Here is a 27,933-nt window from a genome sequence, read left to right on the forward strand (position 1 = left end):
ATCGGGGTCAGATTGATGTGGTTGATTTGGCAACATTGGGGACTTGGTACTGTGTCAGACTATTCATTTATGTACTCATCCACTCAGCCCTGTAACTCTTTCTGCCCCATAACTCAGGCAGAGAGTGACGGTGTTGCTGTGAGGTGATGTTCCACTCTGTGTGGAGCCTACACATTCCATGCCCTCCAGAATTAGACAGTATAGTTGGGGAAAACTCAGGGAAAAGATAATTTAAGTATAAAGATGAACATTGCTGCATGTTTCCTCATGCAGTTCGCCCACATTCTAAGCCCTGCATCCTACTTCACAACATGATTAGCAACCTTCATGGAGACACTGGTTTCACAAGACAAGTAAGAATTGAAGAATTTGAAATGAAGGATACAGCTAAATTGCTGAAAGGGTATCTCAGTATGGGGAACCTATTTCTTTTTCTGTTGAAGGCCACCGAGACCATTAAGAAATTAATTGAGGGGTGTACAAAGACCAGATTATTCCTTTCCTTAGAAAATTATGACAAATTTACTCGTCAACTTATAAAACAAAGAACAGAACAAGGAAATAGATACGCTGTTTCATAAATGTAATAAACACCCCATTTGTGAGACTCTGAGAACTTTTAACACTCAGAACAAAACCTGGCAGAAAGGAAGGTCGGAAGGCCAAATGGCTCCAAGGCTCCAAATGTCCTTTCATTGCTCTGTAGTGAAGCTCTGGCCATTGCTGGGGACCTCACTTTCTGATACCTCGCTTGGAGGCTTGCTTACTCTTGTTTAGCTCATAATGCCGGCGATCTTGGATATTTTATGTTCTCATCCACAGTCCATCCGAATCACTTTCTCCACATCTGTAGGTACTCAGTAAATACTAGTTGAATGGGTGAGAAAGGCAAATTAGAAGTAGCTGTGGTTGGCAGCAGGTGCAGTAACGGTCTAGAATCAAAAGCATGAAACAGAGGCTTAAAAGCACACATGGTAACGCATAGTACAAGGCAAGGTGTTTAATATGATGACACTATCTCTGGAGGATGAGAGGCAAGAGTAATGTTGGCCTAAGAAGGCAGAAAGTTATGTAAAGCAGTACTTAAGAATGCAATTCAGAAGGCCAAATTTTAGCTCACTGGAAGAGTCTCATACATGGAGAGCTTCCTCACAGAGCACCCTCAATAAAATGTGTCTCTGGGGCAGGCAGACAATATACATGTCTGGAGTGAAGAGCTTGTGCCCCAGTTACAGGAATTAGAAAAAAAAAAAGATCAGGCTGGTGGCTCACGCCTGTAATCTCAGCACTTTGGGAGGCCAAGGCAGGTGGATCACCTGAGGTCAGGACTTCAACACGAGCCTGGCCAACATGGCAAAACCCCATCTCTACTAAAAATATGAAAATTAGCCAGGCGAGGTGGCAGGCACTTGTAATCCCAGCTACTCAGGAGGCTGAGGCCCGATAATTGCTTGAACCTTGGAGGTGGAGCTTGTAGTGACCTGAGATCCCGTTACTGCATTCCGGCCTGGGCCACACAAACGAAACTCTGTCTCAAAAGAAAACAGCAACAACCCCCACCCACAACAAATCTTCAGTCTCCACCTGTGTAAAGAGGCCTGTGATGCCTGTGAGGGCTGCTGCTGTGGTGTGCTTGGTCTTGATTTTCTTAGGCTCCTTCCAAAAACTGTTATTGGCTCTTTCCAAATAGAGGCCAGGGAGGTGGGCAGAGGTCTGAGGAAAGGTTCAAGAGGATTCCGAGGCTGTGAGGTTCGTACAGCACAAGATAGGCTGCACAGGGTAGGCTGCTGTGAGGCCTGAGCAGAGCTCCGAGAAGACCCTGAGCTTGCCAGGGAGACTCAGGTGTTTCCCCAGGGCTCAGTGCTGGGAAGGCAGTTGTGGGGGAGCAAAGTCTCTGCTCTTTTGGAAATTGCACTCTTTCTCTCAGACGTTTCATCTGAGTGGATCTGCTCAGAAAATGTGGGGTTTTCTGCGACTCCATGTTCCACTTTCCAGAGCATAAATGTGCAATATTTAAGCGATTTTATGATTTTAAAATGTGAGTGTCACTGCCCTCTCAAAGGAAGGGTGCACGGAGAAGAATTGGGAAGTGAGGAAAGGAGAAGAGAGACTCATCACAGTCAGGCAGCCAGAAGGGGGATGAGGTCAGAGGCAAACTCGAGAGAGGGAAGATGTGTCAGGGAGAGGCCCAGGGCCCTGGGAGGGACCAAGAGGGACCAAGTGAATTCTTACGCCAGTTTCCACGTGCACATGAGCTGTGTGCTTGGGGGATGCCCCCATCACCCTGTGATTAGCTGGGCAACTGGTGTCTCACAATGTAATGTTCTTAGTCTTCAAAGAACAAAGATTCTTAAAATTGTTTGGTTTGTGTGCCCCTTAGAGAATTAGAAGAGAGCAGTGTGCCTCTCCCCAGGGAAAAAAAAATGTGCATACCTCTCCCCACAACACGAAATTGTATGGACAATTCCAGGGATTCTTGAGTATTTCCCTTGAGCCAGCCTATGGTCCATTCTATTTGGGGTTTATATACGTGCACTTTAGAAGCTGAATCTGAAATCACATTGTAATTTGTATTCCTGAGGGATTTTGTGTGTGTATCCTTCTCATTCTCTAATTTGGAACTATGGTGATTATTTTGACCTGACTGCGTGCATATTTTGATGCCTTATAAAAATAAAAACCTTCCTTGAAATATAATGATAAACATTTTCAAGTCCACTCTCCCTCAGTCTTCCCTATCTTTGATCTTCTTCACCTTCTAGATGAGTGGGGCCCCAGGCTAAGATGGGGAAGTCTGTTTTACAAATGTCACAGAATAGGTCAGCATCATGGGTTATTTTGGACACAGAGGGTAGGCTGGACTCCTGCTGTGTAGCCCCTGGCAGGCTCCCTCTGAGTGTGTCTGCTGAGGGACTTGCATCTGCCTGTACCTGCATCCTCGCCCGAGGGATCACAGTGTTTCTCTTATCAGGATTTCTCACAGTACATTATACACATTTTAAAAGCTGAAACTTTAGAGTTTATGGTTAGATTATGAAAAAAGCCTGGATGTTAAAATGTCTTCAGCACCCAAAACCACATCATCAAAATTGTATTTCTCATGCATCCTACCCAGAGAAATAAGCAACAAACAAGAAATGTGATTTGCCTTTTGAAATGTATTCAGAGGGGTATGTGTGTATGTGGACTGAACAGTAAACTTCCTCTGTTAGTAATTTATAAACGTTGCAATTTCATCCAAGATGTTATACTCAAATCCAGTGAAATGAAATAAAAACATAAGTGTTTAATAATGGTTTTAAAAATCAGTAACTTTTGTTCATCTGTGTTATCTTTTTAGAATGAAGTGATGGAGGCCGGTCTGCATCTGAAAGCAGTGCCTCACCAAGTCCTAGAGATGAAGGGAATTCACTCTGTTTTACAGAAAAGATTCTGTGAATTAATTCAGAAGCACCAGGAACAACCAGGGAGGTGGAGACTCCTTTCTCTCCTGATTCTGCACTCTGGCTCCAAGCCCAGTAAAACAGCTCCTGAGCACTGCTTCAGCTGGGTCCACTCTTGACAAAAGCAGGAAGCCAGCTAGGGTAGAGGTGATAGAGACACGGTGTTGTTCTATCCTTTAGGCTGGAGTGCGGTGGTGCTGTCATGGCTCACTGCTATTCTTGAAGCACGCCACCAACCTGTGTTCCTTTATCTTTAGCACAGAGGTGCACTGCCTTCTTTTAGGTGGGATCACATAAGCATGAGCTGCTAGAGCAGGGAGAGGCAGGCAGCCAGGTTAGGATGACTAAGCCAATCATTCACTGAAATCACCCTTTTTCCCTCCACCGTTGTATTTGATCTACCTCTAAGCCAGGGTGTGAAGAAAAGGAAGGCACTTTAGAAGACCTCAGTGGTGTGGCTCTGTGTCTGCTTCCATGACCTGCACCTGAGTGTCTTAGCCAACCAGCCTTAGGCGCACCACCAGGGTTACCTGGGGATCTATATATATAGCTACAGATGGGAGCATGTGTTTCTTCATTGGTTTGCAACTCCTCATTGTTCCTGTGATTCCTGAACACCCTTTTTGGAAACGTGAGTCCCTGTGAGTTTTCAGCATCCTGCTCTCACTTTGGATAGTCATTCCATTTGCATTTTTTTTAAACTTACATCAGGGAATCATTAAGGCTGTGGAACATCTACTATGGATATTATGCATTGGCTTCTTGTTGCCCAGTGTTACAAACCTTCCTGTAGGACTCAGTGTCTTCAGACAATGATTGCGTATCCTGTTGCAGATGGTGGTGATACAAGAAGAACCACTCTCCTTTGAAAATAAATTGTTGGAGAGTTTTGCCAGCTATTTGGGGGGTAGGAGGAATATTAGTGACTGTGTTGGTTGTTTACAGATACAGAATTGCCTGTCTTGAGGGAACGGAGTATTTGTTTTATTGGGAAAAGAAATTTACCAGGAGAAAGAGTTTTGTGCTGTATCTTGACAGATCTCTAGCCCTAGTCTCTCAGTTAATTCAGCTCTGGGTTTGTCAGTGTGAGGGGCACATGCTAGAGTATCTGCCTCCGACTAGATTTGACTTGAGTCTTTATGACTCTGGATAATGTGAATCTCTTTCTTATTTAACTAGAAGATCCATGTACTGTAGATCATTGTCTCATTTTAGGGATTGTTCCTTAAACTAGTGAAACTAGTTGATTTCTCTTCTTCCTCTTTATTTTTTACATGTCAAATGTGAACTTTAGTGTGTTTGTATTTTTTATAAAATAATGAAAAAGTTTAATGGAGAATGATTTTAAAACATTTACAATAAATTATTTTGCATCTGTGTTGTTGCATTCTCATTGGCTCTGCTTTGGGCTGGGGTTTTTTGTTTGGGTGGTTTTTGGTTTTTTTGTAGTAAATGGTGCTGAATGTAATCTTTTCATTTCCCTGAGGGCAGCTTCCTCTTCTGGGTGAATAAGATCGAGCCAAGTTTGGCTGGGGCGGCCTGGGTCTGGTCTCTGTCCCCTCCCCTCTCTCTGAGGCCCTCTCTGGCAGGACTTGTATCTGAAAGGGCTTGGGCTTGAAGGAATGGCCTGTTCACTTCTGGGGGCAGGATTTGGCTTTGTTTTTCCCTTCTTTTTTGGAAAGCACCAGCTGCAAGTACCTTGTTTTGGGTTTTGACCATTTGCAAGTCATACAGAGGACTTTCCATAGGTTTTATTTTTCTGCCCAGATGATATGAAAAGAATTAACCTTTGTGACTCACATATTTGGGAGTGCTTGAAAAAATGGCACTTGCAAATGCGCTGATCTGCTGTAGGAGATAAAGCTACTGGTCATCACACAACGTAATGATCAGTGTAATGCCTGGCACAGAGTGAGCTTTCAATAACTGAAGGATTTGAGAAGGAAAACTGCTCTTCCCTGGATGTCACTTAGATATGGAGAGAAGGGTGACAGCCATATCAGTGGAACCCGCTCCTGTTTCTCCTGCCAATGAAAATTCCAGCCTTGTGTCTGATTCTTTTTTGCCTTTCAGTTTAATTTAGTTCTATAGATTTGAAAAAATGATGCATTTTATAGAAGGCTCTAGGGGATACTAATGGAGAAGACGACAGTAAAAATGCAGCTGTTAGTTTTACTGAGAGGTCAGGACCAGCACAGATGAGACAGGAAACAGCAGGAAAAATACCCGGGGGTTAAAACAAAGGCAGGCTGGGCATGGTGGCTCACGCCTGGAACCCCAGCACTTTGGGAAACCGAGGTGGGTGGATCACCTGAGGTTAGGAGTTCTAGACTGGCTTGACCAACATGGTGAAACCTCATCTCTACTGAAAATTAGGCAGGCACGGTGGCAGGCACCTGTAATCCCAGCTACTTGAGAGACTGAGGCAGGAGAACTGCTTGAACCTGGGAGGCGGAGGTTGCAGTAAGCTGAGATCACACCATTGCACTCCAGCCTGGATGGCAAGAGTGAAACTCTGTCTCAAACAAACAAAAACACAAAGGCAAACAGTAGGGTTGTGGTGGGTGGTCAGAGAAAAGAGTGGTCACTATCATTTAATTGGAGGAGTTTTTTGTTGTTTTTTTATTGTAGGAAATAGGATTCAAGCTGGATCCTAAACCACTGGTAGGATTTGAATAAGAAGATTTGCGGCCTGGCGCTGTGGCTCACGCCTGTAATCCCAGCACTTTGGGAGGCCAAGGCGGGTGGATCACGAGATCAAGAGATCGAGACCATCCTGACCATGGTGAAACCCTGTCTCTACTAAAAATACAAAAATTAGCCGGGTGTGGTAGCACACGCCTGTGGTTCCAGCTATTCGGGAGGCTGAGGCGGAGGAATCGCTTGAACCCAGGCGGAGGTTGCAGTGAGCCGAGATTTGCGCCACTGCACTACTGCACTCCAGCCTGGCGACAGAGTAAGACTTCGTCTCAAAAAAAAAAAAAAAAAAAAAAAAGAATTTGCTTTCCTTTATGCATGTTTGTGCCTTTTTAGGATGAGGAACATTTTCTCTCCTTTGTCTTTTACATGTGAATTCTGGACATGAATTCCGGTCTTATTCAGAGTCTGACTAGTGCTAAGAAAAAAATGCTGAGGGAATCTGTGGGGATCGCTCCTGTGTGAGGCCCCTGGGAAATGGGCCTCACCATACGGTGAGCTTGAGCCCAGACACAGATCCCTGTTTGGAGGAGTCGAGCTGAGGGAAAGCAGGAACCGAGAGATGGACTATGTTATTCTAAATAATTAACAGACGTTACTTTATGGATATGAAGACTTGGGAGGCAATGTGTCCACTTTCAGCTTTTTATGGTTTATTGCTTGATTGTGTTCATTTTGGACCCTTGTTACCTTCATTGTAAAATATTAACTTAAGTATTTACACTTGGTAACTTACTTACCATAACTTACTGGGTGTAACTGTAACTTACTTCCCATAGCTTACTGGGCTTGACTGTAACTTACTTACATTGATCTATTGGGCGTAACCTACTTACTGAAAGTAACCTACTTATTGGGATTAACTTACTTACTGGGCGTAACTTGCTTACTCTAACTTAAGTACGTTGATCTGGTGTAAACAACTTTGACTTCAGAAAAGTATATAAGGAAACATATTGCAAAAATAAAATTGCTGCTTGGACATAGCCTAAGCCAGCCCTCCAGACTCTGCTTTTCTATTTTCTTTTACTTCTGCGCACTCTCTCCCTCAGGTTGAACGAGACATCTACGTTGGCGGTTTTGGGGACTCCTGCAGGTTAGTAGTCCCCCGGCAGATGTGCCGGACCCCGACAAAATGCGAAAAATCTCTCAATGTCCTCCTTCTCCTTTCCCATCACTCTTTCATTGCTTTAATATAAGTTAATTCACACTACTGCTGCATTGCTGGCAGCTTTATCCACAGACAGCCTTGAATGTTTCCTTTGCAATGAGAGATCATAGACTCAGCATCAAAAGACACTTCCCTCATCTCACAGTTGGGAAATCAAATCCTACTGGGAGAGCTGGGAGGGCCAGCCCAGAGCTCTACAGCTTGTTGAGGGCAAAGCCCAGCCCACAGGTCAACCACGCATGATGAATGGCCTCCAGCCAAGATCCCCAGGGTCATGCTCAGTTCAGGCTTGGTTGACATCTGGGAATCCCTAGAGCACAGATGGTCAAAGGTCAGGGGTGAATGGAAAGGGAGGGCCCTCAGACTGCAGGAGACTGTCTGTGATGATCATGACCTCTCAAGGCTTCACCAAGTGCCTTGGAAGAGTCTTCTGTAGGAAAGTAGGAAGAATTTACACTGGTACACTTAACATCTGGCAGAGCCAAGGTATGCTCAGATCAAGTGGCTTTCTAAACCTGAGGCTATAGGCTTGGAAAAGAACAGATATAAATGGAAACAGAGTCTACTTTTCCCTGGAGCCCTCATGGAATCCTGGAGGCTTCTCTTTCCTGTTCTGTCCATGCCCTTCCATCCCTGAAAATATCCAAAGCAATTCTCATACACGTTTGTCCTAAAAAAGCCTTAGCATTTCAACTTGTTGTCAACAGATTTTCCCGCCCTCTCTTTGCCCTCTTCCTATTTTTCTCTTCTGTTTTAAATAAGAATTTATTCACAGAATAAGGGACTATTTATAGATACTAGTATGTATGTAAAACGGAAACCACAAAGTCTGCAGTTGTGGCATAAATTGTGCTTCTGAATTTTGGCTATGTAGTTTTAAGACCAGCGTGAGTGAGAGGGAGTTTTCTGGTTATATCTGTGGCTTGAGAGAGTAATTTAACTCCTAAGGCTGAGGTTCTTTATCAGGAATAGGGATTCTTCCACTGAGGGGTTGCATCCCTAGCCCCCACACACATCATATAAAAATGTGTGTGTATGTGAATGTTCATTTTCTGCAAATGGGGTGCACAGCTTTTAACAGAAATCCTAAAATGTAGGGAAAACGGGATCAGTGTTACATACAGACACAGTGGGCATTTTTAGACGTCGACATTTATTTACTGGGTATTTGAGACATCCTACACATTAAGTATATTACATTTATCAGATTTTTTTACTCATAATTTTTGTTCTTAATTTACTTTTCCCTGAAAATCATAATTGTATATCTTCTATTGGGTATCTTGAAGCACTCCCAAATGGCTCCCCCTGCTCAAAAATAATTCCCTTTCATAATCCCTCTCATAAATCCCTGTTATAATTTCATTATAAGAATAATTTTTTGGTTAAGTATTTTGATAACTGTTTGGGACAGTTTTCACAGGACAAGGTTCAAACAAACCTTGTGTGAGTGTAAGTTAGCATGTCAACCAATTTACTTCCACAATGGTCAGGTAGCCATGTGAAAAATTCTAGCATCAACTCATTGATTCGCTATTTCTACTTTGCTGGAGGACGGCTGGGCGACCCTGAATAACCAGCTGTATCAGCATGTTTTTTCCCATACATTATAAAAGATTTTTGGTTTTCTATTCTCTTTGATATCATTTATTAGGCACCTGTAATAGATGATTTGCCTACATTAGATGTAATCCTCCTGTGGATGGGTAAAGAAGCTGAGCCTCCACTAGCATGTTCAAAGTCACAGATGGAGGAAGAGAATCCGGAATTCGAATGGCTGATGACCTGTCTCTGGGGTCCACACTCTTTCCTCTAAGACGTGTTACATCTTATACAATATCCACTGCTAACATGATTACCTCCTTTTGAGGATCTGATCCTGGCCAAGGATCAGCTAGAGTTCCACGTGAAATAATTTTGCTAAAAGTAGGAAGTTAGCAGAGAACAAGATACCAAGAGGTGGCTGACTCTTTAGCCAAAGACCATCACCTGGCTGAAGGCTCTGCAAACCAGTGACACATTCAAGCTCAAGCCACAGGATTTCTCCTCATTTTGGCACTTAGCACATTTTAAATAGCAAAGTTATTTTGCTCTGGTTAACTCTGAGAAGAAAACAGTAACTAAACATAATGTACTAGGGGCCCTGTCACTTACCTGTTAAAAGGGCCTGCCTAGTAAACATAATGTATGTACTGCTTGTCTTAACAAACCTCTTTCAAAACCAACTATTTTAGCATCCCTAAAGTTAGGACAGTAGCCATGAGTTAAACAAAACAGCAAGTATGAAGACACAGGTGTGAATACAGAAATAGCAAAATTTGCTAAATTGTCTTGGTCTCACTCATCCAATCTGTGATTTAATATTTTTATGCCGTTTATTGGTGCTTGCTCTTATGCATCAGTGACCAAACACATTTCTGTTAAGTTTCTCTGAAACTATAATCATTTAGGGCAGCTGTCTGCAAACATTGTTTCCACAGAGTGCCCAAGTATATTTATTTTGGCTCTTTAGGGCCTATTGTCCATGTCACAACTGCTCAACTCTCCCACGGTTGAACAATCCTAGATGGTAGGTAAGCAAACGAGTGTAGCTGTGTTCTGATAAATCTTTAACTATAATAACAGTGAGTGGGATGATTTGGCCTGTGAGTTATAGTTTGCTGATCCTTGGTTTAGAGGATAGACATAATTTGAGGAACACTAAGGAAAAGATAAGGGAAAATAAATAATGAAGACACAGAGGAGTGCTTATCAGAGAAGGTATAGATGTGTTCATTTCCCATGTGGACACTGTATTCATATTTTATGCATTTAGTATATTGCAGAGGGCTTTCTATGTAGTATACTGGAGGACTAATTGGAAGTCAGTAGGAAATCAGGCTCCAGATTAAGTTTTGCCACTAACTTTAATGTATCATTGAGCAAATTATCCTCTCTGAGCCAAGAAAGGCTAGTGCGATTATGGGATCTCCAAGGATTGTTCTTCTTTATCATAGCCTGATGCTATAATTGTCTGATTAAGATTTCTAGGGAGAAATACAAAGTTAAAAATAAAATCATATAGGTTACAATTACGTAAACATCTGGCTTAGAGCCTCTTGATTCAACTCACATAATCAGCCAGACCATGGAGGCCAAGAGGTCCAAGGACACGATGTAGAAGACATGGCTTAGATGCATGGAGTGAGAGGAGCAACACAGACTCCCATGGGGTGGGGGCTGAGCTGGAAGGTCACTGTAATAAGTAAACTCCCCCTTGGGTATACTTACTATAATGAGTAAAGCTTCCTTGTGACTTCAGAAAACAATCATGGGAACACTTTATAAGAAGATCCCATACAGAAGAGTAGACCCCCTTGGGGTGTGCATAGCTTTAGGGGATTCATGGAGTTCCTCCTACCACTATACTCTCCAAACCGTGTAGAACCAAAGACGGTTAGCTCTTTCTCAAATGGTGATGTTCAGGATAAATGGTTGATCTTTAGGTTTTGGCTTTTGGGTGCTGTCTAAGAGGGCTTGTGGTACACAAACCATGCTTGCAGGGAAAGGGTTGCTGTGGGAGATAAGGTAGAGGGACTTTGTATTCCATCCCTGCTTCAGGCAGGTCCCCCATCCCACCTTGTATGTGCTGGTGTTAAACAAATGCAAGCTAACCACTTCACTATAAATGGGAAAACTGAGTCTCAGAAGGGGCTGTAAGTGGACGTGGCTGTTGCAGAAAGTGAGAGGCGATTCTGGGAGGCATGAGAAGTTCATATTCATCTTCTGGGGATGGGGCATGCCTAGGGGTAGAAGACATGTGTATAACTGAATACTCAGTCTCAGTCCCACCCAGGGACTCTCTGGGTCTCTCAGCTTTGCAAGGAACATTCTCATAGTACTCCTCAGCAGAGTTCCCTGATGGCCTTCTACTGAGGACCTGATGATCAATGAGGGTGTAGCATAGCTCCTCTGAGTAGGTCCGGTCAGCAGTGTCCTGCTGGTCAAAGGAGAGGCATCATCAAGATTTGGCCTTTTGCCATGACCTTCACACTTCAGTCTCAACACAGGCTTGATCCTGTGTCACACCTGTCTTCTATGACCACCTCCTCCCCATCTCTTGGCCATTTTTTTTCTAAATGGCTGCTCCTACCCCAACCACTAGACCAGGCAGCAAGAGTGCTTACAGTATAGGGCCTACTCAGGTGCATCCTCTCTGCCCCTTGTTACAGAGTGACCCCTAACCACCTTATATAGTTTGAGTATTCGTTCCCTGCAAATCCAGTGTTGAAATTTGGTTACCAGTGTTGGAGGTGGTGCCTAGTGAGAGGTGTTTTTGTTATGGGAGCAGATGTCTCATGAATGACTTGGTGCCATCCTCGCAGTTAGGAGTGTACAGCCTGAAGAATCATGAGCCAAATAAACCTCTTTCCTTTATAAATTACTCAGCTTTGCATATTCTTTTATAGCAACACCAATGGACCAAACACTACCCCTAAAATTCCCAATCTGAGGGCTCTGAGGATAGCCCATTCTCATAAAAAAGAATAATCTGGCTGGGCATGGTGGCTTAAGCCTATAATCCCAGCACTTTGAGAGGCCGAGGTGGGTGGATCACCTGAGGTCAGGAGTTTGAGACCAGCCTGCTCAACATGGTGAAACCCCATCTCTACTGAAAGTACAAAAATTAGCTGGGTGTGGTGGCAGGTGCCTGTAATCCCAGCTACTCAGGAGGCTGAGGCTGGAGAATCGCTTGAACCTGGGAGATAGAGGTTGCAGTGAGCTGAGATTGTGCCATTGCACACCAGTCTGGGTGAGTTATGATATTTAATTACCCTCTAGAGATATTTGCTTTATTAAATAGGGAAAGAACTCAAGGGAAGGTTTATGATGTGATACCCTGAGATAAAAAGCAAAGCAGCAAAGTACAGGGGGAAGAGCACAGATTTTTAACTGAAACTTACTTTTGAATTCTGGCTCTGCCCCCTAGTTAGCTATCTGGCTTTGCGGAATTATCACTTAATCACTCAGTTTTCTCATCTATAAAATGGGGGGATGAGACGCATAATAGTAGCAATCAATACTCAAGGGGTGTTGTGAGAGCTACATGAGTTGATGTGTGTAAAGCACTCAGCATGTTGTCTGCCATAAATGAAGTGGTCAGGAAATGTAAGTTCCTTTCAGTAAGTTATACAGCAGAAGTGACTGCTGCTCTGCCACCCGGCCCTGCATATGCCACCTGGGTTCACATGCACTGACGTCTAAAGTCCTTCTCCATGTAAGCATCAGAAAGGATCTCGGAGGCCAACTTCTTCTGCCATTTAGGGTGTCTGCACTTCTATCATCATCTCAAAAAATAGCTTAGCTTAGAGATGTTCTTATTACCTGGCTGGGAGTAGATGACATTCCTTTATCTGGAGAAAGAAAATACACTCAATGAATTTCAGGTTATGGGGAGATTTGAGAGGAGGAGCAGGGGAGACTAGAATATAAATAACTAAAAGAAACATCTGGGATAGCTCTTCTCAGGCTATTCTGATCTACAGCACAAGAAACATCTGAGATAGCTCTTCTCAGCCTATTGTGATCTACAGCACATCCCTGGGGAGTGACAGTGCATGTAAACAAGTCACAGCTCGGGAGATGTGCCTGGTCTGAGAGGTGAGAGGGAGACACATTTGGTTAGTCTTTGGACAGGAAATAACAGTTTCTCCCTCCAGCTCTTTCCCTCCTTCCCTAGCCCCATTCCTTCCTTAAACAAAATTTATTTTCATTCCTTACACAAATTCAGTGCCTCTGCATCAGGCACTGAGGATGCAAAGAAGAATTAGAAACAGTTCCTGTCCTCAAGGGGCTCACAAAATAGCACAGGATACAGACCAGGGAGTGTGAGAGATCCATACTATGAAGCAAGGGCCACTGTTTCTACTGTAGGTGACGGGATGCTGGTGGCGTGAAGGCTGGTGTCTGAGGAGTTCTGCAGAACAGGAAACTCTTAAGCTATTAGCATTCCTATTCCTATACCTGCTGGCAGATAACAAATAAGCTGGGCAATTTTTCAAAGCCTAGTTACAAGCAAATGGCTCCGGCCATTCAGCAAAAAGGCAAACTGACACCCTTGCTATTCTCTTGCAAAGACACCAGCTCCATAAGCAAACATGTGCCCTTGTGTGAAAGTCTACAGAGGAGGCTACCATTTAGTACATGGATTGACATTTTCTTGGTCCTCTCATCCTGGATTTCCACATCTCCATAAGCTCCCATGGCCATCTAAAACTTCCCCAATTATCATTATAAGAGAAGCAACTTCAGCATAGAGTTTAAGCATCTGCTCTTATTTCTATCATGTTTCGTTCTGATGGAAATTGAGGTTCCCTGGGATCCACCATTCCCAGAGTGAAGTGTCTAGGGTGGGAGGTCTATATCATTCGCATACACATCTTGCAGTGCTACGTTTTAAGATTCTATGTAGATGAACTAGGTTCTCCTCTTTAAACTAAGGGAGGCAAAGTCAAAACTCCATTTTTCTTCTTCAGAAACACAATGGCCCGTCCTCAGGCTTACACTTTCTTATTTTTATTTTTGGGTGTGATACAATTTACCACAGTCTCCTTCTGGAATTGTTCTCTCTCCTTAACTTCCATGCTTTTCTATCACCAGAGACTGTTGCACCAGCCTCCTAAGTGATCTGGTATCTGCTCTTGCCACCCCCTGCTGCAATTTGTTCTCTGCACAGCAACTTAGGTGATATCTTTAACCCACATACTCGCTCCTTGTGTAAAGGCAGTATCTCCTAGAGCTCTCAAGACAAAGATGAAAATCCTTAACTTGGCCAGGAGGCCCCACCCCTTCCCTGTCCCAGGGTGGCTTCCTTGCACTTTCTTATAAGTGCCTTTCTCCTCCATCCTTTGTATCCCTGCCCCCAGTTACTGCCTTTATCCTCCAGGCCTCAGGCACTAACCGAGGAATATGGAGATTAATGAGCCAATTCCTGCTTCAATGAGCTCACCATCTAGTGAGGAAAAAACACATGCCATTGGATACATTGCAGCAAAATGTGTAGATATTATAATTGAAATATGCCCAAGGGTCTTTGGGAGCATGGAGAAGCAACAGTTTGGAAACGTGAGTCTTATCAAAAGTGAAAATGATAGGAAATCAACAACTTACTTCCGTTTTGGGAATCTTGCCTCTTTTCAAAAGTGTATATTCTTTTCCTGTAAAAGCAAAGCAAATTGTTTTAATATTCAGAAACTCTCAAAGGAAATTATACAAACCTATAAAACTTATTTTAACTCTTTGTTAAAGTTATATGCCTTTTTTAATACCTCCTTCAGCACACGTAAGTTAAATAAAAAAGAAAAATGTAAAAGATGAGGCCAAGTAGAAATATAATCCTTTGTGCCTCTCTCTCTCTCTCTCTCCCCCCTGCCCCCCCCCTGCCTTTTCTAAATCTGATAGGGAATTGATTTATAGATGGGGAAATATGATGTTATCATAGGTTACATTTTCGGAGACTTTTTTTTTCTAACAAAGTACTAATTTCTTTTATATTATGTGCATGAAGGGTCCAGAGTTATTTTCAATCTCAATTCTAATCTGTGATCTCCAAAACAAACAAACAAACACACTCTTCCCATAAGGGGACACTGTATAAAAGACCCCCTGAAAAAAATGCAATATAAATCTAATGGAAAACCACCATCATTTCAGTAGACAGGGACATCTGCTGTGTAGGTGACCACATGTCCTGGTTTGCCTCAGGCTGGTTAAGGTCATTGTCAATCACTTAGCAAGCTTTAACTATTTCTAACATCCCTTTCACTCTCAAATGTATCTTAGTTTGGATGATAAATTATATGATCACCCCGACTATACATTCTATGTGCAAGGGATAGAAATGTGTGCTTTGGAACATGCAGACTCAGATTTGCAGCGTGAAAAACAGGCGTCTTTTTTCTATGTTAGCAGCTAGTTTCATCTTTGCTTCTGAGGCTTTCCTGTTTGAGGAGAGCATACCACCCAGGAGCCTATTGTTCCTGTTTCTCATCAAATTGGAAGGATTGCTTCCCTGATTGACTCTCAGGTGATTTCATCTGGGCTAGTGACAGGATTCCGCTGTGGCCACAGACAGCAGGGAGTTCACAAGTAACTTACAGCAAATACCACGTTGAAACTGCACTTAGGGAAATAACTCCTAAAAACAACTGCCCACTCACCATGGAAGGCAGAAACGCCCTTCAGCGATGTGGTGATCCCAGCATCTAAAATACCCAAAAGAGACGGCAAATTGTAAGATTGATTTCTGCAGCTTTGTTAAGGTGACTCCTTTCATTTTGCCATTTCGGTGGAAAACCTTTTCTCTCCACAAGCCTCTTTCATCCTAGGTAACTTGGACACATCTTTCACGGTAGTATGCCTTTGTCCTCCTAGGATGAAGATATACTATCAAATTCCTAATCAGAAAAAGAGTTTTCTGCCATGTTCCCAGCAAAGGGAAAATGTTTTCTCACCCTCAATTCTGGTAATTGACTTGGTTCCCTTGTAATAAAGAACATATAAGCGTTATCTCCAGGAAATCAAGATACAAATGTGGAAATTTTAGATATCATTTTTTTCAGGCATAGGTTAGGTAATATCTGTACAGCATCTTACTGTACTCTGAATTTCTCCAATTTACAGTATATTGCAATCATTTGCTCACTTGTTTATATTCTACACTAGAATGTGAGCTTCATGAAGCTGGGGACCATATTAACTTTGTTCAACATGGTATGTGTTGCCAGTGATGTGTGGCTCACATTAAGTGAGTTTTCAATGAATATTTGATGAAGATATGAATACAGAATGAATAGCCAAGGACAGAGCAACTCTGATGCAGGAGATCAGCAAGTCTACCACCTTGACTTCAACGATATGGTTAAATAACAGGACTTCTCTCTCTCATAGCACAAAGGCTTAGAATCTCCCTGCAGTCAGACATCGAGGTTAATGTCTAAGTATCATTCTGTACATCTTTCTGAATTTGAGGCATAGTCAACTACCTACACGGTTGAATGTGAAAGCCCTTTATAAAGTTGTACATGTATCAGTTACAGTATGTCAAAACCTTTGGAAAACACCATCCAAAAATGTTCCCTAGTGAGCTTTTCCATGGCATCAGTAGGAGCAGTGGAGGAGAGGCTGACTGCATCATGACCTTGGCTGTGGCCGCCTGCTTGACTGAGCATTCTGACAGCCTCTAAGATCTATGCATCATCATCAGAGCCTTTGGATTCCAGAGGCACAGCTACAGTTCTTCCTCTTCTTTAGGTTACCTTCAATGTGCTCCAAGCCATTTGCTTATATCTCTGCTTTATTGCTAAGGAAACATCATAAGAAAACTACGGAATCACACCAAAGCTAACAAATCAGGTTCACTGAGGAAAATGAGTGAGATGAGAAGAGCGGGATGATTTTGAGAGATAGTCTCTGAACTCCTGAGGCCTCAGTTTTTAAACCTATAAAAGAGGGTATGTATATGTATATATACACATACTGCTTACCCACGGAGTTATAAGAATAAGATGAGGTTAAATATGAGCAAAAACTATTTGTAAACTGGCTGTTATTCTTCTCGACTTTTCTGCAATTTATTCTTGGATTTCAACGTGGTTGTTTTGGTGTGGAATGGGTCCAGACAGCCTCCATGAAGTAAACCAGACAAATCTCTATAACCTTGGGCTACATGTCAGCAACTTGATGTATCTGTCTCTTTCACAAAGCCTTCTCTGGCTCTCTGGTCTACCCAATCTCTCCCTTGTTATAATGCCATGGCCCTTCTGATTTATCATATGAACTGTATGCTTTAACATGTGCCCAATGATACCCCCCAAAATATATAATTCTCAACTTGCCCTGAAAAAATGCACCCTGTTGGGAGGAATCTCTGGGTCTGCAGTACCTAACATGGGCATTGGTGTTAAAAAATAACAACAGTGCTTGTGTTTTTAATTGCTCCTCTTTCAAAATCTCCTCCTGAAACCGTGTGAAAAGCACAGTAACTTTACAGGCCACAGAACAACTGACCTTGTCATCCCTTGGGATTCTTGGACCCTGGAACATTAGTTCCCGTTAGAGACAAGCTGCCTCTGAAAACCCCCTCGGAGCAGGCTGACCTCTTTTCCCCCCTGACTGCTCTGCAGCAGGTGCATTCCTGAACCCCTACGTAGGCGCCACAGCAAGGCTGCCAAACACGCTACAATTAAGCAAAGCCTGATTACGGACTTCCTGGCAGCTTGGGGGAGACAGGGAAGACCTATGTTGGCTATCCATACTTATAAATTCCTGTTTGACACGTATCTGTAAAAAATCCTGGTTTCTCTTTTTTTAAAAAAAAAAACTGCCACCACTAAAGTCACAGGGTGATGTATTATAGTAACAAACTATCCTGTGCTTGTTACCAGCAGATAGATTACCTCAGTCCTGAAACTCCCTTTTGCCACTCTCACCCCCATATAACACCACAAACTCCTTACAAGCCCCTGTCTTGTAAACTCGGGGCTGCCTCCTCTGATTGTTACAAAGCAGCGCAGCAGGTTAATAAAACTTGCTTGCCTGACTCTGGGTCTATTTGTCTTTCTCTTGGCCAAACTTACAGTTCCACACTTTAATTATTCCTTTCCTTAGAGAGAAGTCTTTAGGGCTGGGCATTTGAAAGGTCTGTTCAAAAAGAATTAATGAGGTGGTTTTTGTTTAGCAGCAGCGAGGCGATCACAATGGTCTCTCTCCTAACGTTCTAAAACTTATCGTAACATGGGGGAGGTGTCACCTCAGAAATAGATGCCGACAGCTTAAAATGAAATGGCTAGGGTGGAGGTTGAGCAGGGTGGAGGTACCTGAGATAGACAAACAAAAGGACAACAGGAAACAAGACCCCTTATTTTATAACGGGGCATAACAGGGACTAACAGGGTCTTAGTTCCTGTTGCTAGGAGTTACATTAGCTTCCAGCAAAGTAGCACATCTCCTTAATGTTTTCATTTTTTTTGTCCTGTCTTCACATTTGCTACTATTGCAACTGATGCTGGTCTGAACGGGGCCCTCTCTCACTGGGATGTGAAGTTCAGGACTTAACACTCTTCATTCTCCCTGGGAAAGGCTGGGAGGAGTCTGGTTGACTTTGCTCTCACCTGGATGTTCTCTGTTTGGGGCTTTGCATTCTCAGATTCCAAGGCACTTCTTGAGTGTTCTGTTGCCACCTGAAATTCAACGTATCAGAAACAGGCTAAGTATTTCCTAACCAGGCCTGCCACTTCTTTTCATAATCTTTACAAATTTTCTCTTTTCTGCTAATTGTATGTAACTCTGAAATTGCCCGGTTGCCCTCACACATGTTAATACTCTTTCCTCAAGCACATGCCACAGGCTACCTTTGCGCTGACGTGCTCCCCATGGCCACAGCAACAGCCCACTGATGTCCTCCAGCCGCCATGAACAAGTGATCCTAAGTCTGTTTTCAAATATTCAGGGATCCTCATCATGACCCTGACAGTATCTGTCCAGAGAGAGGCCCGAGGTCCTCAGCTATCACTATCTCTTTGGTGCAGTTCCGTGAGCTGAATGCAAGTACCGGGGAAGGGTACTGGCTTTGTCTTGTGTAGACTGGTACTGGGGAAGGGTACTGGCTTTGTCTTGTGTAGACCGCACCACATTTCACAGAAAGCATGGAGGCAGAGAACAAAGGATAGAAGGAGGAGACCAGGATTAAATAAAGAAAATAAACCAGCTCATTGTTTGGGATAGATTTCTTGCATACCCATCTTTCCATTTGTTGGGGTTTGGGGGTATGAGGATAAAGAAACTAACACTTAAACATTACTTACTATATGCCAGTCATTTTATGTGTTAGATTTCATTTAATCCCAGAATAAATCCATATGGTAGACATTATCATTTTATTTTTTTATACCGATGAGGGAAGTGAGACCCAAAATGCTAGGCAACTGGTCTGAGGATCCACAACCATTAAGGGGGAAAAGCTGGGTTTGCAGCTGGCAGGTCCCTTCTTCTGAGACTGAACTCCTCTCATGAAGTAATGAGTATCATTCTATCCTGTGGAAAATTTCCCCAGCTTCTTAGCTTATTTGGTCTGGAGAGACATGATGAGGGGTGGTGTGCTGATTGGATGATAACTGGGTGTTAGGGTGACATTGAAAATTAGATAGCAGTATATGTAAGAGTTTTGAATATGTTAAGGGAAACATTTTATTTAATTATTTTAATTAATATATTTTTAAGACTGGTTCTCATTTTGTTGCTCAGGCTGGCCTCAAACTCCTGGGCTCAAGCAGTCCTCCTGCCTCAGCCTCCTGAGTAGCTGGGACTACGGGTGCATGCCACTATACTTGGTTCAAGGGAGACTTTTAAAATCATCATAGAAATAAAGATGTTGGGCAAACCGATCAACTATTTTGAAAAAAAAATTATATCTGACACCATATATTGAATATATATTGCCAAATGTAAAATAATAAAATCAAAACTTATATGGGTGAATTTGTTTCATCTTAGGATGAGCAAAGAATTTTAAGCGTAAATAAAACGGCAGAAACCAAAAAGCTTTCTAGACTTAAAATTCAATTTTCTTTAAAATATAATAAACACAAAACCATAAGAAGTCCAAATAGCATAAGATGTGTGTACCTTGGAAAAAGTTTTTTTCTTACATAAAACAAAATTTTATAGTTCAAAAAAATTTTTAGGTTTGTTTTGTGACGTTTATGAGAATGGACTAATTTCTTCAAAAAACAAATCGTGTTTACTATCAATAAAACAGAATAAATCAAAATAAAAATGGACAAAAACATTACTGGCTCTTCACAGATGAAGAAATATAAACGGCTAATGAATACAGACATTTAAATAGGCAGAATGTATCCAATGTTATTAGTAGTTATGTGCAATTACCATTTTTTGTTAGAATTTCTGTATTTTCCAATTTTGTTATTACAAACACATAGTAAGGTCATAATTTTTACCCCTACACCAAAGTTCTAAAAACAAATTCCACGTGTGACTTCAACCAGGACTTTCCAACTCACATCATTTCTGTATTTTATTTGTTTTTTCAGGACGATAATTTCTGCATGTTTCTAGTCAATGATCTACCACTTATTAAGTGCCTGTGATGTGCCAGAAACAATTCCAGGAACAAGGAATTCAAAAATAAATAAGAAATAATCACTGCATTTGAGCAGCTCATATCTAGTAATAAAAATAGTAATTTATATAATTGTTAGAACAATGCTAGAGTAGAAGATTGACAAGGGACTGTGAGGTCCCAGGGTAGAGAAGTCTCAGATAACATGATTCTTAGGATGGGACCTGAGATATTCCATAGGGCCACCAATCCTGTTTTCGTCAAGTAGTCAAAAGTGGGCTGCCAACTTCTGCCTGTGTGCCACTCTCCAGTGGCATGAACTGAGACCTGGGCATCCAAACATAACCCTGTGCAAACCCACCACTGGCTGGCTTACTCTCTCTAGACTGCTCCATTTTATATCCTAGAGATTACCTTGTCTTTGGTGGCACTAGCTTTTTTTTTTTTTTACAGTGGCTGGTTTGATATTAAGGAAGATGATGGTCAAAAAAAGAAAACAGAAAATATCTTCTAATTTTGAACCCTACTTTGTGTCAGGCACTATGCTAGCACCATACACACTAGAACCCTCTAAGGTAGATGCTGTATTATTATTTCTACTTAAAATAAAGAAACCCAGGTCCAGAAAAGTAAATCTAAGTTCTCTGCCTATTTAATTTAGATGACCTCTGCTTACCTGCTTGCAAGGAGTGCACAGCAAAGGAAGTCTCAAGGTGGCAGAAAGCTTGCTATTTATTTCAAACTTAAAATAGTGGCTGAAAGATGGTGGTGATTTTGACTTCCCTATGGAACATTAAGAGCTCAGGAGAGCATCTCCTTCCCAGGCCTTCAGAAAGCTGTTTTATTTCTTAGATGGTAACCTATTATACAAACCATCCTTGGTAAAGTCTTTCTACCTTTCAGCTATTCTCCATCAACTTCTCACTATGATTCTTGGGAGAGGGCAAAATCTATGAGAAATTTAATGTGGCATCTGGCACAGAATAGGCACTGAAGGCTTGGCAGTTTCCTTACCCAAATACTTTCTACGCCAACTTAGTAGTGTGCTAGCTGTCTACTTTCTTTTTCTCTTCCTTGCTACATTGGCCTGTCCCATCTCCTCTGCTCTCTCATAGGGAGTCTAGACTTACCTGTTTTCTCTCAGCAGACAGTTTCCCATTCTCTCAGTTCTCTCAGGGCCTTCCCCTCTGTCCTTTTATCACTTCCTTCTTGCCTTGTGCTCTGATAGGGCAACTCCTGACTTAAAGAAAGGGCTGTGTGGCTCTGGCCACCCGTGCAGACACAGCAGAAAGGAGAAGGGTGTCTCTGCAGAGGGGAGGAAGAGGCTGGGGGAGGAGTGTTAGAGGCACACATGTGCAGAATGTCCTAACATGTCAGTGCCTGAATGAACCTGGCTGTTGGCCGCAACCAGCAACTACCCGTCAATGAGAGCTTCAAACCTCTGGGGAATTTCAAGTCTGAAATTACAGATGGGCCATGGGAGTTTTTCCACTGCAGATATTTACATTTATTAAATCATGTTGTCTTCTTAGAAAAGTCAGGAGGTTAAAACAAAAAGTCAAGCCACAGACCTATAGAAAATATGGTATCAACAACTTTCAAATGTGAAAAGAAACATCTGATAACAAAATGGTCAAAATATTTGAACAGACATTTCACCAAAGGAACTATGCAGATGAATATTAAAAGATGCTAAACATTGTAGTCATTAGGGAAATGTAAATCCACAATGGAACACTTTCACACACTTATTACAATGGCTGTAAAACCCTGACAATATCAAGTCCTGACAAGGTACACAGAGCAACTGGAAGTCTCACGCATTGCTGATGAATGCAAAATGACAGCCTTTTTGGAAAGAAGTGATAAGGACATAAGGCAGGGAAAAATATTGGGTAGAAGAGGGTGGCTCCCCAGCAAAGGTCCCACCCTCAAGCCTTGAGACCGCAGCCCTAAATGAGAATAGTTATCCCTGTTTTCCTGCCTAAATATTACTTTTTAGCCTGTATAGCTCCCCTATCTTGTGCCCATATAAACCCCAGACCTCAGCTGGCAGAGACACAAGTGGGTGAACATCAAGAGGAGAAGAAGCAACTGAATGTCAGAGGTGTGGCTTAACTTCAGATGGCTTGATTTTGGAGAGGAGCCTGGCCAGAGACAGTCAGGAGGGAAAGATTACCTTCTTTCTGCAACATCCCCTTTCCCGCTCCCCTTCCACTGAGAGCCACTTCCACCATTTTAATAAAATCCTTCTCATTCATTATCTTTCAAACAGTTCATGCAACCTGATTTTTCCTGGACACTGAACAAGAACCTGGGTACCAAGAAGACAGCGTGTAAAAGGCTGTCACCTTGACTTTCCACTGAGTGGGTTAACACTTAGCTGTCCATGGATGGCAACTGCTAAAAGAGCAATAATTGTAACACATCCCTAGGCACTGCCATTGGGGTGGAGCCCAAGAGTGCTCACCCCAGCCCTGGCACCTATTCGCCTGTGTGCTCCCACTCCCACAAGGAGTTTAAGCAAGGTGGTGGCCAAGTAAGCAGGCCACATCCCAGTTGCAAGTCCCACAAAGGGTTAAAGGGAACTCTCACATCTCAGAAGTATGGCAATTTCTTATGAAATTGAACATAGACTTACTGTACAACCTAGCAATTCCACTCCTAGGCATTTGGCCAAGTGAAGCTTATATCCTCTAAAAATGTGTATACAGATTTTTCTATGTGCTTTCTCATCATAGCCAAAAAAAAAAACCTGGAAATAGCACAACTGATCTTCATTGAGTGACTGGCTAAACAAACTCCATGTTACATCCACACAACAGAATCCTGCCTGCCCATCATTGAAAAAAAAGTGGACTATTAATATATGTAAGAACTTGTATCAGTCACAAATGCACTATGCTAAGTGAAAGAGACCAGACTTAAAGCCTACCTTCTGTGACATTCCAGATGAGGTGAAATGATAGGAACAGAAAACATATCAGTGTTGCTAGAAGCAAAAAGTGGGGGAGGTGTTGACTTTCAAAAGACAGGAGGGAATTTTTTGTTGTTCTTTATCTTGACTGCGGTGGCCACATGACTGTATGCATTTCTCATGATTCATAAGAACTGTATACTAATAAGGGTATATTTCACTCTACATAAATGAATCTCAATAGAAAAAAAGGTTAAAAGAAAGAAATTTGTGGACAGGAATCATGGATTTTTTGTATTATCCTTGTATTTGATGGCTGTTCTTAGTTTGGTCACTCGTCTGTTTATTCCTTTAACGAGTATGTGTTGAGTGCCTACTATGTGCCAGGCACTGTGGGTTCAGTGGTAAGAAAAGCAGATACAGACTGCTCTTGTGAAGTTCCTTGAAAGAAATAAAACAAAGTACAGAATATTTTATAGCTTGTCCTTGAGTGATATGAAGGTCACATCTAAAACACGCAGGAGAAGGATGGGGAATGGGCTTAGAAAAAACAATTTTAGGGAAACTATGGTACTAGCTGTGCAACCCCAGATTCACCCCACATTGTTCTTTTCCTTATAGCTACTCTCCAGACTTCCTTTTGGCTCTGTGAGGGATTTCCAGGACATCTTATCAAAAATGGAAGAAAGGTAGACAAACCCTGCCTAGGAATTGTATTCTGGAATAGAGAATACTTTTTTTTGGCGGGGGCGGGGGAGGAAGGCAGGAAGGGAGGGAAGAAGGACGGTAGGGAGGAAGGAAGGGATGAAGGAAGGAAGGAAGGAAGGGAGGAAGCGGGGAGGGAGGGAGGGAGGGAGGGAGGGAGGGAGGGAAGGGAAGGAAGGAAATCAAGCAATGAGAGAGACATTACCGACCTGGATCTAGAGGTTTACAAGTTGATTTCTTTTTTTTTTTTGAGAGAAGGAAAGAAAAAAAATAAATAAATAAGTAAAGGAGAGGAAGAAAGAGGAAGAGAAAGAGGGAGAGTAAATGGAAATATTGCTTTATTTTGAAAAAAATTGAGTATTAATAATGGCCAATCAATGTTTCATTTAAACTTATGGGTAGGTGTGATGTGGTATTGACAAGAATGTATATTTTGTGTATTTGAAGTGGAGAGCTCTATGAATATTTATTAAGTTTACTTGTTCTGGATCTGAGTTCGAGTCCTTGATATCCTTATTAATTTTCTGTCTCATTGAATCTAAGTCTCCTATCTGGGTGTTAGGATCGTTAGCTCTTGTTGTTGCATTGATCCTTTTACCACTATGTCTTTGTTGCTTTAAAATCTATTTTCTCCGATACGAGAATTGCAACTCCTGCTTTTTATTTATTTATTATTTATTTTTGCTCTCCATTTGGTTGGTAAATCTTTCTCCATCCCTTTGTTTTGAGTCTTTGTGTATCCTTGCATGTGAGACAGGTCTGGATGTAACATGCCATTGGGTTTTGGCTGTGTCTTTTGATTGGGGGATTTAGTCAATTTAAATTTAGGGTTACTGCCATTTGATGTTGACTGGCTGTTTTATCCATTCGTTGGTGTAAATTCTTCTTTATGTTGGTGCTCTTTACTTTTTGGTGTATTTTTAGAAAGGCTAATACTGGTTGTTTCTTTCTGTGTGTAATGCTTCTTTCAGAAGCTCTTGTAAAGCAGGCCTGGTGGTAATAAAATCTCTGAGTTCTTGCTTGTTCATAAAAGATTTTATTTTTCCTTCAGTTGTGTAGCTTAGTTTGGCTGGATATGAAATTCTGGGCTGAAGGTTCTGTTCTTTGAGGATGTTGAATATTGGCCCCCACTCTCTTCTGGCTTGTAGAGTTTCTGCTGAAAGATCTGCTATAAGTCTGATAGGCTTGCCTTTGTGGGTAACCTGACCTTTCTCTCTGACTGCCCTTAGTATTTTCTCCTTCGTTTCAACCCTGGTGAATCTAACGATTATGTGCCTTGGGGTTGCTCTTCTTGAGGAATATCTTTGTGGTGTTCTCTGTATTTCCTGGGGTTGAATGTTGACCTGCTTTGCTAGTTTAGGAAAATTTTCCTGAATAATATCCTGAAGGGTATTTTCCAGCTTGGATTCATTCTCTCTGTCGCATTCAGGTACACCTATCAAATGTAAATTTGGTCTTTTCACATAGTCCCACATTTCTTGGAGACTTTGCTCATTCCTTTTTATGCTTTTTTCTCTAATGTTTTCTTCACGTTTTATTTCATTAAGTTGGACTTTGACCTCTGATATCCCTTCTTCTGCTTGAACAATTCGAGTGTTTAAACCTGTGCATACTTCTCGGAGTTCCTGTATTGTATTCTTTAGTTCCATTAATTCACTCATACTCCGCTCTAAGTTGTCTATTCTCAATAGGATTTCATCAAACCTTTTTTCAAATTTCCTAGTTTCTTTACGTTGGGCTACAACATGGTCTTTTAACTCACCGAAGTTTCTTATTATTCATTCCTTGAAGAGTGATTCTGTCATCGGGATGTGCTGGTTCTCCATCAAGCCTTGTTCCATTGTTGATGTGGAACTGTGATCATCTTTAGAGGGAGAGGCATTCTGACTTTGAGTATTCTCAGCTTTTTTACGCTGGTTTCTTCCCGTCATTGTAAATTTATCCTCCTGCCGTCTTTGAAATTACCAACTTTCAGATTAGGTCTCTTGAGTGGGCGTCCAGGTTGTTAGTTCCCAGGGCCAGAGCAGCGGCGTTAAAACTGATGGTGCTTTTCTGCCCAGGATTCTCCTGTCGGGCTTCCTTCTTGTGTCCGTAGTAGGCGACTCTGCCTTCCCGGGGCTCCAAACCTCAGTCAGAAGGGGAACCGGTCCCGTTTACTCTGCGCCGAGCTCTGCCGCGCCCAGGTGCCGTCACAGCCGCTGCCGGGCTCTGGTGTCGTGCTGGGGGCCGTGTGGGTCCTCCGAACCTGTTTACTTTGCTCCGAGAGCTGCCGCGCCGAGGTGCCGGCGGAACCGCTGCACCGGCCACGAGGGTCGCGCTGGCCACCCGTGTGTTTCCTCCACTGGGGTATCTTCTGCTCCGTGAGCGACCAGAATTTGTCTGAAAGTGTGGCGTCCTCTAGTTCTCTGCGCCTTCCCTGAGAGCTGCAATCCCGGGATGTTAGCGATCGGCCATCTTGGATATCTCCCTAGAGAATACTTTTTTAAAAAGAGTATCAAATGATTGTATTACAAAAGATAAGCCATTATTGACCATTTACTTTTCTAAAAAAAACACACACAAATGTCAGAATAAAATAAACACACCCAAGACTCCCTATCTTCTGCAAGGTAGAAATCAGCCCTGGAAAGAGAGCCTGCTTATACCTAATATCTGAATTTCTCACACATTTTAGGCTTTCACGTTTTGTTACCCCTGGCAAAGGAAAGGAAACTGGCTAGAAGATTCACGTACAAGGTCACAACCTTAAAGCTATCTGATGCTAATGACTTGTACAATCTAGTTTGCAGCTCTGAGATACAATATCAAATAAGCACTGTCAAATACTACTCCCGCCTAATCTTTTCTGTCATTGTTCTTTGAAATGATCTTTGGGATTGATTATGTTTTCTCACTGTAGCTTTCCTTTAGCTCAGAGCACAAATCCTAACGTCGATGTGCAGTCTCCATGTGTAGAATACAATCCTCTAGAGAATAACTTTAGTTGACACCTAACTCCAAATTGCAAATCTACCTCCAATCAAAAAGAAGGGAGAAATTAATTTTTAAAGGGCATTTAGCAAATATATTCCCAAAATAATTTCAAATAAACTCTGTGTGGCAAATGGCGCTGTCAAGTTCTCTTATTTGAATAGTAGTCATTGCTTGTCTTGAGAAAATGTACAACGGAGTATATCTTCTTGGCATATAAAAGGGTAAGATTTCTTTCTGTTTTTGTAATCTCTTTAGCAGATTGGCTGTGTTGCGCATGACATTCTGGTTGAATATTTATTCAGAAATAAATGTTCTTTTTCTCTTCTATTTTTGTGGAGAGGTTTTCTGAAATCGCAGGAGATTTTGCTTTTATTTCTATTTCCCCAAAAGCAGTAGCTCCACTAATTTTTTTATTAATCCCTCAGATAATTGACTCTAGAAAGGATGTTATGGTAGCATATTTTCTTATTTTGTAAATATTTGAAATTCAGGAAAACCCTCCCATCAGCAAATTAAATGAAGCACTGAAATAAAAAAGAACATTCTTAAACAAAGGTTATATTAAAAATTAGAGGTTTTCACTGCATATAGATCTAAGAAACCTAGGGCTATCCTAGTCTGTTTCTCCTGTTCTCCTCTTTCAAAACCATTCCCCTTCCCAGGCTGGATAATTACAATAAATAATAGAGTATGTGTTGTGTATGTTATGTGTGAGAGTCTGAAGGAATCCTGATATACTAACTTTTCTCTTCCCTATTACCTTCAGAAAAAAAGAAAAACAATCAATCTAACCTACAAGTGTCCCCTCCTCAGTGGCCTCGGTACCTTTTGCACTATCTAGAGGCTAGTAACAGGGGACCAGAATGTCTCAGCATTGTGAAGGAGAGACAACGTGGACAGGGTGCTT

The 27,933-nt window shown here is 42.0% G+C and overlaps 1 protein-coding gene across 1 annotated transcript; it reads right to left on the reverse strand.

Moving 5' to 3' along the window:
• Nucleotides 1-8,462: 8,462 nt before the first annotated feature.
• LOC100410335 (germinal center-associated signaling and motility protein-like) lies at nucleotides 8,463-21,738 on the reverse strand. The gene is made up of 6 exons (XM_035275431.3): nucleotides 21,562-21,738; nucleotides 18,462-18,530; nucleotides 15,510-15,554; nucleotides 14,461-14,507; nucleotides 12,676-12,704; nucleotides 8,463-11,287 (listed from the first exon to the last, which is right to left on the reverse strand). The coding sequence occupies exons 1-6, from the start codon at nucleotides 21,588-21,590 to the stop codon at nucleotides 10,973-10,975; spliced, it is 534 nt and encodes a 177-aa protein (XP_035131322.3). The 5' UTR covers nucleotides 21,591-21,738; the 3' UTR covers nucleotides 8,463-10,972.
• Between the last annotated feature and the right edge of the window lie 6,195 nt (nucleotides 21,739-27,933).

Source organism: Callithrix jacchus, chromosome 15, assembly GCF_049354715.1.
Source record: "Callithrix jacchus isolate 240 chromosome 15, calJac240_pri, whole genome shotgun sequence".
Taxonomy (NCBI): domain Eukaryota; kingdom Metazoa; phylum Chordata; class Mammalia; order Primates; family Cebidae; genus Callithrix; species Callithrix jacchus.

Bases quoted from the DNA above. Each gene is read 5' to 3' on its own strand.
- LOC100410335 (XM_035275431.3), bottom strand. From the start codon at position 21,590: ATGGGAAACTGTCTGCTGAGAGAAAACAG. The intron at 18,531-21,561 runs GTAAGTCTAGAC...GTTGAATTTCAG, and splicing joins TGTCTGCTGAGAGAAAACAG to GTGGCAACAGAACACTCAAG. The intron at 12,705-14,460 runs GTAAGTTGTTGA...TTCTTTCTCCAG, and splicing joins GCAAGATTCCCAAAACGGAA to ATAAAGGAATGTCATCTACT.